General features: G+C 41.6%; 1 protein-coding gene across 8 annotated transcripts in view; it reads right to left on the reverse strand.

Moving 5' to 3' along the window:
- Nucleotides 1-1,662: 1,662 nt before the first annotated feature.
- Nucleotides 1,663-13,508, reverse strand: part of TCAIM (T cell activation inhibitor, mitochondrial) — a 71,210-nt gene continuing 59,364 nt past the window's right edge. For all 8 annotated transcript variants that reach the window (XM_063661999.1, XM_063662002.1, XM_054479548.2 and 5 more), the window contains 3 exons: nt 10,452-10,684; nt 9,706-9,837; nt 1,663-3,675 (listed from right to left, as the gene is read on the reverse strand). In XM_063661999.1, coding sequence (XP_063518069.1) covers nt 3,435-3,675; nt 9,706-9,837; nt 10,452-10,684 — 606 coding nt within the window. In that variant the 3' untranslated portion in view covers nt 1,663-3,434. The remainder of the gene's footprint in view (nt 3,676-9,705; nt 9,838-10,451; nt 10,685-13,508) is intronic.

The raw sequence follows: 13,508 nt of genomic DNA on the forward strand, positions 1-13,508 counted from the left end.
CTTGCCCAGAGCTGGGGGTGCTTCTGCCTGCTCAGATCCGTCCAGCCCCTGGGACACCTGGATTCTAATCTCACCTCTCCTGCCTGCAGCAGGCAGAAGGGCCTTGGACAAGTCTCTTCCCTAGTCTGGGCCTCAGTCCCCCGATATGTAGTATTTGTCAGCTTAGGGAAAAAAATCCCTAAAAGAACTCCATAACAGTTCCCCATGAGGGAAAGGGGCTTTTTTTGTTTTGTTTTTGAGACTGAGTCTTGCTGTGTCACCCAGGCTGGAGTGCAATGGTGCGATATTGGCTCACTGCAACCTCTGCCTCCTGGGTTCAAGTGATTCTCCTGTCTCAGCCTCCCAAGTAGTTGGGATTACAGGTGTGAGCCACTGCATCTGGCCTGAGGGAAGGGTTTTGAGCAGTCAAGAGAACCAGGTTGTAGTAGCCGAGACTTGGGGGAAGAAGGGTCCCACAGCACCAATGCAGGTCTCATCTGTCTGGGGCACTGGCTGCTCCATTTCTTCTTGTTCTTGCCCAACTGCTATGGAACAAGGGGTACTTAGGCTGGCCAAGGACCACCCATGGGAGCAGTCTGGCTTCCTGGGACAGATTTTCTCAGGGTGGCAAGAACCTCTAAGAACATGCCTTGGTGCTTCCTTTTATAGGTGGGGAGACTGAGGACAAGTGAGGGGTGGGTCTTGCACCCAGGGCCACTTAACATCTGCGGCCACTGGGACTCCATATTGGGGTCAATTTTCACCCATGGGATGGGACCTGTTGTGACCCTGCCATGTCAGAGGGCCCGTGGTTGGGGTCTTTGGCCAGGTGGCACAGATAGGAGTGTAGTCTTGGAACAGGGTGGGCACTTCATGGTTAGCCAGTTGCCAGGCCTCACTGCATGCCTCTGTGGCTCCTATACCTTGGCCTGTGGGTGGGAGGTTGCCAGGACCATGGTCCCCTACAGAGGAGCCTGCAGCCTTGGGGCCCATCAGTCTCCACGGGACTGATTTGATCTGCTTGGTTTGCTCCAGGGAAGCCTGGGCAGAATTCTCCAGGGCAGCTGGGGGTGGGGCGGCAGACTCCATGAAAGAGGTCACGTTAGTATGGGGGACACAGGGGCATCAGGTTGCTAGGACAGTGACCTGAGCTGGAGGGGGTTAACTCCAGGGACCTCTATCTGGGATATACACTTACTCCCTAGAGATGCCAAAGGTGAGCTGGCCCTTGAGACAGCCCTCGTCCCTTTTGTCCCACCTGGCCACTTCTGAAAGCCCACCACCCTCTCATTAGCTCAGGAAGGCCACCTGGAGGTGCAGTCCTTTAAGAGAAAGGAGGAAGTAGGGCCTGGTAAGAACCTGTCCTAGGGAAACACACATGCCTTCCTGCCGGGACAGCCTGGGCAGGGGAGTGCAGGCCTGTTTCTCCCTTGGGACAGGCCTAGCCCTGAGCTGGAGCTCAGGTCCCTTTGGAGACCACTTATCACCTGAGACTTTGTAGAAACAGTGAGGGGGGCCTGCTCCTGTGCCAGTTTTCAGTGGTGGGACAGAATTTTCTCTTTCATGTTAGACTGGGAGAGGAAGTCAAACAGGCATATACAAGTACCAATTTCTTCTCATTTCCTATTATACTACAATAGTTCCAAAACTACTAACAGTTGGGTAACAAGAAAAAAACAGTTATCTGGTTGATGTATTATTTATTATGTAACAATTAGTTCTGAGAAAAAATCCAATTCAAAACATACTACTGAGGATTCTATATTAGTATATTTTAGAAATGGTATAATCCAAACCTGATTTTCTAATATATTTTCTTATATAACACTTACGGAATTTTTCACTCCCATTATTTGGCTCTGTAAAATCTTATGGGAAACATTTGTTACACTAGAAAACAAAATTTAAGTATAGTTGTTAGGCACGGTTAAAAGGGACAATACACACAAACTATAATAATTACAAATCAGTACTTCTTTTGAATACACATTTGAATGTAAACTTTTAAAATAATCAGTGTTTTAGATAAATATAAAACATACTTCAAGAACTTATTTTAACATCTCCTTTACTTTCTAATGCTCTTCAGAAAAAATTCCTTTCTGATTCATTCAGCAGCAAGAGCCCAGAAATGGTGTTCCAAGCCAGGATTCACCTTGTCCTCTTCAGAAGTGACCTGAAGAGCTTTTGGATTGGTTAAAAATATTGCCCGAAGGTATCTTAGGGTAAACTCGAAGAGCTAAAAGCACTGAATCTAGAGATCAGGTCTCTCGGCCATGCTGGGGACACCATCAACCACTTGGGGTTGAACTGTATTGCTATGAATGAAAGGTGACTCTGAGGGGCTTTAACCAGGCCGGGGCTAATGAGAGGGTTTCAAACATCAGTAATAACAGGAAGATCGGGGTTGAGAAGAGTGACAAGAAATCCTGAATGGTCTGAACCATTTTACACTTGATTCTATTTCTTAGAGCTCTTTGGGAAACAGGCAAGGCTTTTCCTGGATAGTGTTTGCCCATGAAACAAATGAGTCACCTCACTAAATGATTCAAAAACGTTTCCTGTTGGTTTCATACTACCAACAATTATAATATTTTAATGGATAGGAGAAATTATGGGTTTAAAATTAAATTCTCTGTTAATGCACATGTTTTAATAAACTGGTTATCAGACTGCTTATGACAATGTCAGTACCATACATTCAACTGCTTTTAGCCCTTCTAGTCTTTCTCTTGGGCAAAATTGGTGGTTATCTAATTTTTGCTACCTATCAATCACCTGTTTTGGACATTAACTGTCAATTACTGGCTGCAAAATATGTGTGTGTATATGTACATGAGATATAAGTATACAGATGCATGTTGAATTGTAGACATGAGTTCCATTATTTCAGAGCTATACTCTGAATGTGAGACCTTTATATTTACACACACATACCTCTCCAGCCCAACCCAACATTCATTCATATAAAAATATATGACTATTGTAGAATCCTTCATTTACATATCACTAAAAATATGTTCTTTCATTCTAACATCTTTTTATCTAGCCTTGCCAACCAACATCATAAGACTGGGATATAAAATCTTTTTGTTAGTTACTTATTTATTTTAAATTATTATTATTATTTTTTGAGACAAGGTCTTGTTCTGTTGCTCAGGCTGGAGGGTAATGGTGTAATCTAGGCCCACTGCAACCTTGGCCTCCTGGGCTCAAATGATCCTCCTATCTTAGCCTCCCTAAGTAGTTGGGACAGCAGGCATGAGCCACCACGCCTGGCCTATAAAACCTCTCCTAGCAGAATTAATTTTTTTAAAAAGGTCTACTTTTAAAGCAGCAGTTAGAAACTTTGTTCTTATGATATGTAAATAATACTGTTATATCAAATTGTGGATTTAAATATTTTTAATTTAAGTTCCTTTCTTATCTCTTAAAAAAATAAAAAGATTTCTGTGTTACTTAATGGCTTCTCCATTCTTCCAATTCCAAGGAATACAAAGGTCTCCATCTTGCATAACAGAGTAAAAATGTGAAATGCAGAGGTGCATCCCATGTAGGTAAGGCAGTGATTGTTCTAGAAGTCTCTTACAACAATCCACCATTTGTATACTAGAAATGCTGGGCTCTTTATATAACTTCTCCAAAGAAAATTTCTTTGTTGATGCCTGTATCAATTCATTTTCAATAACCTTTAACCTATTATATAGAAAATAAAAATATTGTCATAAGCTATAACCAAATAAAAGGACACACAATGTAAATATATTCTTACATATTGGGGCCCCAACTGTGCACTCACAACACTGAAAATGCCACCCACAAAGGCCAAATTATACGTTTGGAAGACATGCCAATAGCCATCATGTGTTAAATCTTTTGAGTTACTGCCACATGGATCTCTAGAAGTATTTGTTAATGTTTTTAGCAGTAAACGGCTAAAAATAACATAAAATTTAAAAAGCTCTTATATTGCCTTACCTAGCAGCTGTTAGTGACTGAAGGAAGCAGAAAATGAAGAATAGAAAACCCCTAGTTTTAGGACCCACCTAAAGTTTAACCCTTGGGCAGTAATGCTGTCTAAAGATTTCCCAGATAAAAGCAGGCTCACAGAAAACCAGGATCCTGAGGAGGACAGGTTCTCTTCATTCTTACTCTCCTACCTCACCAGCCCCCTGTCTGTTCCCTCCCCTCTGCCTGAGGTTACAACTCTCTTATTCCATCAGGGGCTTCAGTTCAGGTCTACAAAGTATACAACTCTAGGCAGAACTCAGTGTCTCAAATACTTTCTCCCACAGGTGGCAAGTGCTTAAGGATACAGTGTTTTGATAAGTGGATTCAATGTGCTACATCTAGACCAACACATGAGTTACTCAGCAAGCCCATTTAACAACGTGAATAAAGCAAAACTGCCATGGTCATGTCCCTGAGCCAGTCTATTTAAAATACTTCATTGGTTTAAAATGTCCAAATATCTTACATTTAATCACCCTTAAACTCTGCATAGAAAAGTAGGTACTATAAAATTTCCATAAACTAGACAGTAAAAAACAGAAATGGTCATAGCAGTTAGTTATCCTGGCCTATAATACTGATCACTTTCTCAAGTGCTGTTTGCTTTTTCTGTGAGATTACTCCCCTACACAGTGCTGCTTAGAGATTCAAGCAGACAGACAGCAGTCAGGGCTGATGGTTCTGAAAATGTTTCACAGCTGGGCCTGCTTCTAATCTCTCCAGGATTAGACAGAAAGAACCCTTAAACTTCTATCAATAGCAGGGGATGAGTAACTTTTTCTGTAAAGGGATTTTTCATTTGTCAAGAAAAGATATTAACAACTATGCTTGGAAGTGAAAAGCCTCGTAGTGTGACCATGTTGCTGCATAGTTCTCCAACAATATATCTTTAAAATCTGGGCAAGACTCTCATTTTCATTCCTTTTAGGAGAAGCCTACAGTCTCATCCCCAGGTTTCCCAGACCCATGGGTCACAAGCTTTATATCAGGAGAACCCATCAGTTCTTCTGAGGTACAATCTTAGAGAAGCATTGAGAAGGCAGCCCTTGTTAAGGTTGCCCAGGGTTGTCCCCTCAACAGGAAAATAATGTGTACCAGCCTTTCCTCATCCTTGGGTGCCTCTGCAGTCAGCATGAGATTAATTTTTTTTTTTTTTTTTTTGAGATGGAGTCTTGCTCTGTCTCCCAGGCTGGAGTGCAGTGGCGCGATCTTGGCTCACTGTAACCTCTGCCTCCCAGGTTCAAGCGATTCTCCTGCCTCAGCCTCCCAAGTAGCTGGGATTGCATGCATGTAGCACCATGCCCGGCTATTTTTTCTATTTTTAGTAGAGGCAGGGTTTTGCCATGTTGGCCAGGCTGGTCTTCAACTCCTGACCTTAGGTGATCCACCTGCCTCAGCCTCCCAAAGTGCTGGGATTACAGGTGTGAACCACTGTGCCTGGCCTTGAGATAGGGTCTTGCTGTTGCCCAGGCTGGAGTATCAGTGTCGTGACCATGGTTCACCGCAGCCTTGACCACCCAGGCTTAGGCAAACCTCCTGCCTCAGCTTCCCAAGTAGCTGAGACTACAGGTGCAAACCACCATACCCAGCTAATTTTTAAATTTTTTTGTAGAGACGAGGTCTCACCATGTAGCCCAGACTGGTCTTGAACTCCAGGGCTCAAGTGATCCTCCTGCCTTAGCCTCCCAAAGTGCTGGGATTATAAGTGTGAGCCACCATGCCCAGCCTTTCAGTCATTGTTTCTACTACATGCAAGTATCAGAACTACTTAAACATTCTTCTATTACTGTACATTTTGATTGTTTCCAACGTATCTAAGTGATTTTAAAATTTGAAATATATAGAGTAAAAGGAAACATCTGAGTGGGTTACTAAAAAAACATAAAGTGAGGAATGCCCCTGCTAGGGAATGCTGGTTGATTCTCAGGCGCAGGTTACTCTGGGTTATTACCACCCTACAGAAGAACTGTGAACTAGGTTATCACCAGCCTCCAAAGGACTGGGGGTTCCACAGGCAGCAAATACTGTCTACATGCCAGCCAGGCAATGCCAAGAGACAGGAGCTACAAGTCACACAGTTTTGGGATGGTCATGTGGGTTGTACATACTAGCTTAGAATAGTGTGGGTTTTTTCCCTTTTTTTCACTGTTCAGGAAGCTGAGAGTCCAGCAGAGCTGCTACTGTGAGGACCCTGTGAGCATGAGTGGCCTCTGGCTCCTTTTCTTTTGAACTAGAACAGCTGAGAGCTTTAATCTTTTTTATTAGGTTGGTGCAAAAGTAATTGCAGTTTGTTGCCATAAAAAAAAAAAAATGGCAAAAACTGCAATTACTTTTGCACCAACCTAATAAAAATAAACTATGTTTCCACTTAAGAATCCACCTTATAAGTGAAAAAGTATCTGAAAACCACTCTCTAGGAACATGCTTCATCGAAGGAAAGAAGTTAGTCTTCATCACTGCTCTGCGAATATAATGAAGGTGTCTTACTAGGGCAGGGACAGCAGAGCAAAGGAAGGAAAGACAGCAAAGGCGAGGAGAGGCTCCTGGGCCCAGAGTCAGGGGCAAGAGGATGATGACTGAGCAGGAAGGAAGGTTGGGACCAACAGCAAGTGCTTCCTCTTCTTGGGGGCTAAGTATAGGGATGAGGACTCTGGGGCCCACAGCCAGAAAAAGGCTAAGGAAGCAGGTGAAAGGTCAATCGGTATTTCCTGAAGGCCCCCTGTGTGCCAGGCACCCATCCCAGTTGGCACCGGAGGGAACAAAATAGACTGAAGTCAGCCCTCGGTGGGCTTACCTTCTGTTGGGAAGGAGAGAGAGAGAATACATTAATAAGGAAACAGCAAATTTGCTGAGGTGGATGGAGAAAGGCAGGCCAGCTGAGGTGGAGAGGGGAGTGCGGCAGAGGGTGGGGGCTCCATGCTGCGAGTTGTGTGGCCAGAGAAGGTGGAATGTGAGCAGGGCCTGAGGAAGCTGAGATTTCTGAGGAAGGAGTGCCTCAGGCTGGGGGGAAGCACACAGGCCCATGAGTGGATACATGTCAAGAGTGCCCGAGGAATATAAAAAGGCTGGAGCAGAACGAGTGAGAGAAGAGTCCCAGGAGCTGAGCTGAGAGAAGCAAGGGAGTGGGCAGAGGGTCTGTGGGCACTGGGCAGAGGAGTGACAGCTCTGACTAGGTTCCCACTACTGCTCTGGCGAGAGTCCACTGCGGGTCGGGGAGATGCTGAGTGTGGAAGCCTGAAGACCAGACAAGAGGCCATCACAAAATGATGGAGGCTCAGACCAGGTGCAGCAGGAAGGAAAGGAGAAGAGGTGAGTTTCTTTCCATGTCTGCTCTGAAGGTGGACTGGGGTAGGGAGTGAGACAGGGGAGAGGAATCAAGATGACTCATGGGTTTTTATTCGCCTGAGCAACTGGTAGGATGGAACATTCACAAATTGACCCATTTGAATTTTTTTACTTTTTACTTTCCTTTCTCACAATCTAATAAGCATTACTCCAAAGCTATAAAATGGCCATAGAGAAAAAGAGAAAAAGCAGCCGATTAGGTTGTAGCAAACAAAATCATCAGTCCTAATGACGAACAGTTGGCTAGAATTGCTCTTGAGGGTTAAAGCAGACGTAAAATTTAGAAAAGAAATAGCATGAACAAATACTTAACAACCAATCAAGAGGTAGGGTGTGATAGGATCTGGCCTACCGAGTTGTCATCAATTCCATAAGGAAAACAGGAAAACAAAAGAGATGCTGCTCCTTCATTTACTTTATACATAAAATGATCTCACTGTCTCTTGCTAAAAGAATGGCTTCCATGGTTAGTTGCCATCCCTTCTCTCTATTTATTTATTTTTCTGAGACGGAGTCTTGCTCTGTCGCCCAGGCTGGAGTGCAATGGCATGATCTCAGCTCACTGCAACCTCTGCCTCCCAGGTTGAAGTGATTCTCCTGCTTCAGCCTCCTGAGTAGCTGGGATTACAGGTGGGCGCCACCACACCCAGCTAATTTTTGTATTTTTAGTAGAGACGGGGTTTCGCCATGTTGGCCAGGCTGGTCTCAAACTCCTGACCTCAAGTGATCCGCCCACCTCGGCCTCCCAAAGTGCTGAGATTACAGGTGTGAGCCACCATACCTAGCCTCTCTCTATATTTAAGATTCCTGGCTTTTTAAATGAGCACTTTGTGGAAACTGAGCCTCAAATGAACAGTAAGGCAGGAGAACTGCTTCCACTGGCACCCTGCTAAACAACCAGGTCCCATCACCCTGTCCTCTTCTCTTCTCCTTGAAACTTCCCTCCATGGACATGTGGAATGGCATTCTCTCCAGCTTCCATCCTGTTCCCTGCTGTTGCCTTCCCTTGTCCCCTATGCTACCAGGGTGTCAGCTTTGGCTCTTCCCACTTGACTGTGCTCCAGCTACCACTGGCAAATTTACAGCACTCAAGTCTCCTACTAGAAACAATTCCAGGAGGCAGAGATCATGTCTGAGTCTTTCTATCAATGGCATTGATCTCAGCTTTGGGCACATAACAATCACAGTAAATGCTGGCTAAGTAAATGACTTCATTTCTTCACAGGTGATACATAAAACATTATCAAGCAATATCTTACCACCTACAAAACAGGAAACTGTTGGCTATAATAGGACTCCTTCAAAGATACAAACAACATAAAAACAATACTGCTTAGGAACTAAAATGATACATATATTTTTTTGAGAAAGGATTTCATTATGTCACCCAGGCTGGAGTAGAGGTGTGATCACAGCTCACTGCAGCCTTGACTACCCAGGCTCAATCAATCCTCCCACCTCAGCCTCCTGTGTAGCTGGGATACAGGCGTATGCCACCATGCCTGGCTAATTTTTTTTTTTTTTCCCCACCATATTGCCCAGGGTTTCACCATGTTGCCTAGATTGGTCTTGAACTCCTGGGCTCAAGTGATCTCCTTGCCTTGGCTTCCTAAAGTGCTGGGATTACAGGCTTCAGCCACTGTGCCCGGCCTAAAATGATTTTTTGCTTTAAGGTTTCTTCTCAAGTTAATTAAAATGCCGATAAAGTTTTCTTTACATCAATAGTTAAAAGGTTTATTATTTTTCTTTTTTTCGCTCTTTCGTCCAGGCTGGAGTGCAGTGGCATGATCTCGGCTCACTGCAACCTCCGCCTCCTGGGTTCAACCCGTTCTCCTGCCTCAGTCTCCTGAGTAGCTGGGACTAGAGGTGACCGCCATAACACCTGGATAACTTTTGTATTTTTAGTAAAGATGGGGTTTCACTATGTTGGCCAGGCTGGTCTCAAACTCCTGACCTCACAAGTGATCTGCCTGCCTCGGCCTCCCCAAGTGCTGGGATTACAGGCATGAGCCACCGCGCCGGGCCTAAGATGATTTTTTTACTTTAAGTTTTCTTCTCAATTAAGATACAGATAAAGTTCTTTTTATATCAACAGTTTGAAAATTTTAAAACAATAAAGATTCCTGTTAATCAAGAAATAACCATTCTGTTCCTGAATTGACTTTTATATTAAGAAGCTGTACTTCTCAAACTGAGGTCCATGGTGGTAACATAATTTAGGTAGGGAAGAAACAAATATGGAATATCTAATAATTAGTCAATTTCCTAAGCTTCATACTGTTTCCAGGTCCCATATTTATGGGTTCCAAATATCTGAAGTTTTCAGTTAGACTGAATGATCTGACTTTACAGAGGACTGGCAGTACTTACTCTTCCTTTCTTTTCATGTTCTCTCTCGCCTGCTGAGCTTTGGTGAGAATAAACCACTGGAGATTTGCTGGATCACAGATTGTTGGAATATTAAAATGCCCGAGTTCATGCAAGCTTGGAACATATCTGTCACTGCAATAAAATATACATTAAAGGAAAAACCACTGACCCTCTCCTCTCCCCCACCAGAGAAAATGTTTTATTAGTCTTCAGGAAAATAAAAAAAAAATCATCAAGAAAAGCCACCTCAAAAGTACAGCAACATTGACTTAAAGCTTTGCTGCCCCCAAAGACACACTTCTTCAAGATCACGACCTACTTGCAAGCCCTCTGACCTTCCTTATCTGTCACATGCCAGGGATGACCTGCTGCACAGTGAGGTTGTGAGAGCTAAAGACAGAATGCATATAAGTACCCAGCACAGTGCTCGGCAAACAGTGTATACACCACAAATGTTGGCTACTGATTTACTATTAGTTTAATCTTATAATGTTTTCCATTGGATTGACTTTGCCCAGTAAATCTGCTCAGCAATATATTCAAAGAATGTTCTAGACATTAAATCCTTCAGTCCTCCCATGCTGGCTTTTCTAGTGTGTAGAAGAGGGTTGCTAACGCAAGTAGTGGCATTTTTTTCTTTAATTCCTAAGAACTACCCATTGAAATACAAAAAAATTTAATGCATTTACACACACAACCCACCTAGACGAAGGAATAAAAGTAATCCTTCTACCTTAGATATTTACCTGTTAAGGATCATTTGTAAACCACGCAAACTTCGAGGGTGAAATAGTATTCTACTTTTCAACAGTCTATTATAAAACACATCAAGAAGAGAGTAATATTCTTCAAGTGTCAATACTGGCTGTAATTCTTCAATATAAACAACTTGTATGCCACCTAAAAGATAGCTTATTTGGTCTTCTAAAATCATCAGCCTCCTCTGAAGGTCAGAATAACTTGGCAATCTTTCAAAAAGCTACAGTGTTAACAAAGGGAAAGAAATAATTAGTTTTATGTTACTATAGTAATTTAATTTTAGAATTCCAATAAATGGCATTAAGACATTTTTAACAAGAAAATGATTTTCATTGAAGGAAAGTTCAAGCAAGAGATTAAAAAAACTTAATGTAATGCTGGAAATATTAATATTCAAAACAAGCCACTGTAAATCTTTGGGATTTTTAGATGGGAATTTGTGAGGTTCCAAAAAAAAAATATGCTCCAAATAAAAGTAAGTCCCAATCCTAAGCACTAATATTTAAATATTTAGGTAAGAATCTTAGATTAGTTTAGAATTATTAAATGGCATAAAGAAAACTTTTAGAAATAAAGTGTATGTATTTCAACTCAGTCTATTCCGTCAAAATTTACTTTAAAGCAACTAAATACAATTAAGTGCAATAAATATGATTGCGCACCTACCATATACGTAAGCACTGAGCTGGACACTTCAAGTGTACAGATTATAAGAATTTGTCCCTGTTTGGCTGGGACTCACAGTTTAGCATACTAAATGCCAAATCAGGGTGAGTGGATACAGAGGAGGTTCAGGCAAAGGTTTCTAAGGGAGTCTAATTTGATCAATCTTAAACATTAAGTAAGATTTAGAAATGGCACATGAATGTAAGGGATGTTTTGGGGGAAGGAAAAAGAGCATGTGCAAATATGGAACCATGAAAAGGAACAGCATGTTTGGAAACAATAAGGAGTTTGGTATGGCTGGCACGTGACCTGCTGCAATTGAGTGGAAAGAGAAGGGCTGAAGGGGGACATAGGGGCTGGGTCAGGGAAGGACCACTAAGGACTTAAGATTTTCTATTAAAAGCCAGGGCCTTTTAGAAGAGTTGGAAGGCATTAAAAACTCTGCTATAATAAAAGCAATAGCTATGTAAAAGTTCTACAAATTATTTATAATCTACTTTTAACATCTTGTGGAAAATAATTTTACTCCCTATTTTTCAATTTTTCTATGGGTTACTCATGTATATATGGTAACTACATTTTAAAAGCTTTTTATTTTGAGATAATTGTAGATTCACATACCTTTCACTTCACACTACATCTTATACAATTATTGGCATAATATCACAACCAGGAAATTGACATTGACACAATTCATTAATCTTACTCAGAGTTCATCAGTTTTACTTGCATGCATTTGTGTATTTTTCACACGTGTATGCATTTTATTATATGTGTATAGAGCCGTGTGACACTGCCACAGTCAAAACACACAAGAGTTCCATCACAGGGATCCCGTTTATAGCACTGACACCTCTGCTCCCCTCTGTCTACTTCCTGGCAACCACTAATCTTTTCTTCTTTTCTATCATTTTATTATTCCAAGGGTGTTATGTAAATAGAATCATACAGTTTGTAACCTTTTGAGGCTGACTTTTTCACTCAGCACAATGCCCTTAAGATCCATCCAGTTGCTGCATGTATCAATAGCTCATTCCTTTTCATTGCTGAGTAGAATCCTATGGTATGGATGTACCAGTTTGTTTAGCTATTCACACACTGAAGAACATTCATTTTTTCCTAGTTTTTGGCTATTATAAACATTCATGTACACAGGTGTTTGTGTGAACATAATTTTTCATTTCTCTGCTGTAAATACCTGAGGGTGACTGCTGGGTCATGTTTAGTTTTGTAAGAAACCATTATAGTCTTTTCCCAGAATGCCTGTACCACTTTACATTCCCATCAGCAATGCATGAATGACCTATTTTTTCTGCATTCTTATCAGCATGTAACTATTTTTCATTTTAGCCATCCTGGTGTGTAGTGATAATGCACTATGGTTTTATCTATCTATCTAATCTATCTAATCTATCTATCTATCTATCTATCTCTTTCTATCTATTTGAGACAGTCTCGCTGTGTTACCCAGGCTGGAGTGCAGTGGCGCAATCTTGGCTCACTGCAACTTCTGCCTCCTGGGTTCAAATGATTCTCCTGCCTCAGTCTCCCAAATAGCTGGGACTATAGGCGCCTGCCACCATGCCCAGCTAATTTTTTTTTTTTTTTTAATTTTTAGTAGAGACGGCGTTTCACTGTGTTTGCCAGGCTGGTCTCGTACTCCTGACCTTGTGATCCACCTGCCTTGGCCTCCGAAAGTACTGGGATTACAGGCATGAGCCACAGTGCCCGGCCAATAAACATGTTTTTATGTGCTTACATGTCATCTGTACATTCTCTTTGGCAACATGTCATTTCATGTCACCGTTTTTGGTTGGATTAGTTTTTTTAGTAGCCCTTTTTAGTCATTTTTTTTTTTTTCTGCTGAATTTTGAAAGTTTTAGATTGCCCTTTTTTAGTTGGATTGGTTTTTTCTTTTCCTGCTGAAATTTGAGAGTCTTAAAATATATTCTAGATATAATGTCTTTGTCAGATATATGGTTTGCAAGTATTTCTACCAAATAAATATTTGATTTGAACAGACGCTTCACTAAAGAAGATATGTGGATGACAAATAAGCACATGAAAAGATGCTCACCATTATTTATTATTAGAGAAATGCAAATTAAACATTGAATGAGATTGTACCACAGAGCTATTAGACTGACTAAAATTAAAAAGATGACCATAGTTAAGTGTTGGCAGTTTTTTAAAAAGTTAAAATACTCTACCATATGATCCAGCCATTCTATTCTAGGTATTTACCCAAGAGAAAGGAAATATATGTCCATATATTTGTGCACAAATGTTCATAGCAGCTTTATCTGTAATAGTCACAAAGTGATACGACCCTATGTTCATCAACAGGTGAATGAATAAACGAACTGTGGTATATTTAT

Source organism: Pongo pygmaeus, chromosome 2 (genome assembly GCF_028885625.2).
Source record: "Pongo pygmaeus isolate AG05252 chromosome 2, NHGRI_mPonPyg2-v2.0_pri, whole genome shotgun sequence".
Classification (NCBI taxonomy): domain Eukaryota; kingdom Metazoa; phylum Chordata; class Mammalia; order Primates; family Hominidae; genus Pongo; species Pongo pygmaeus.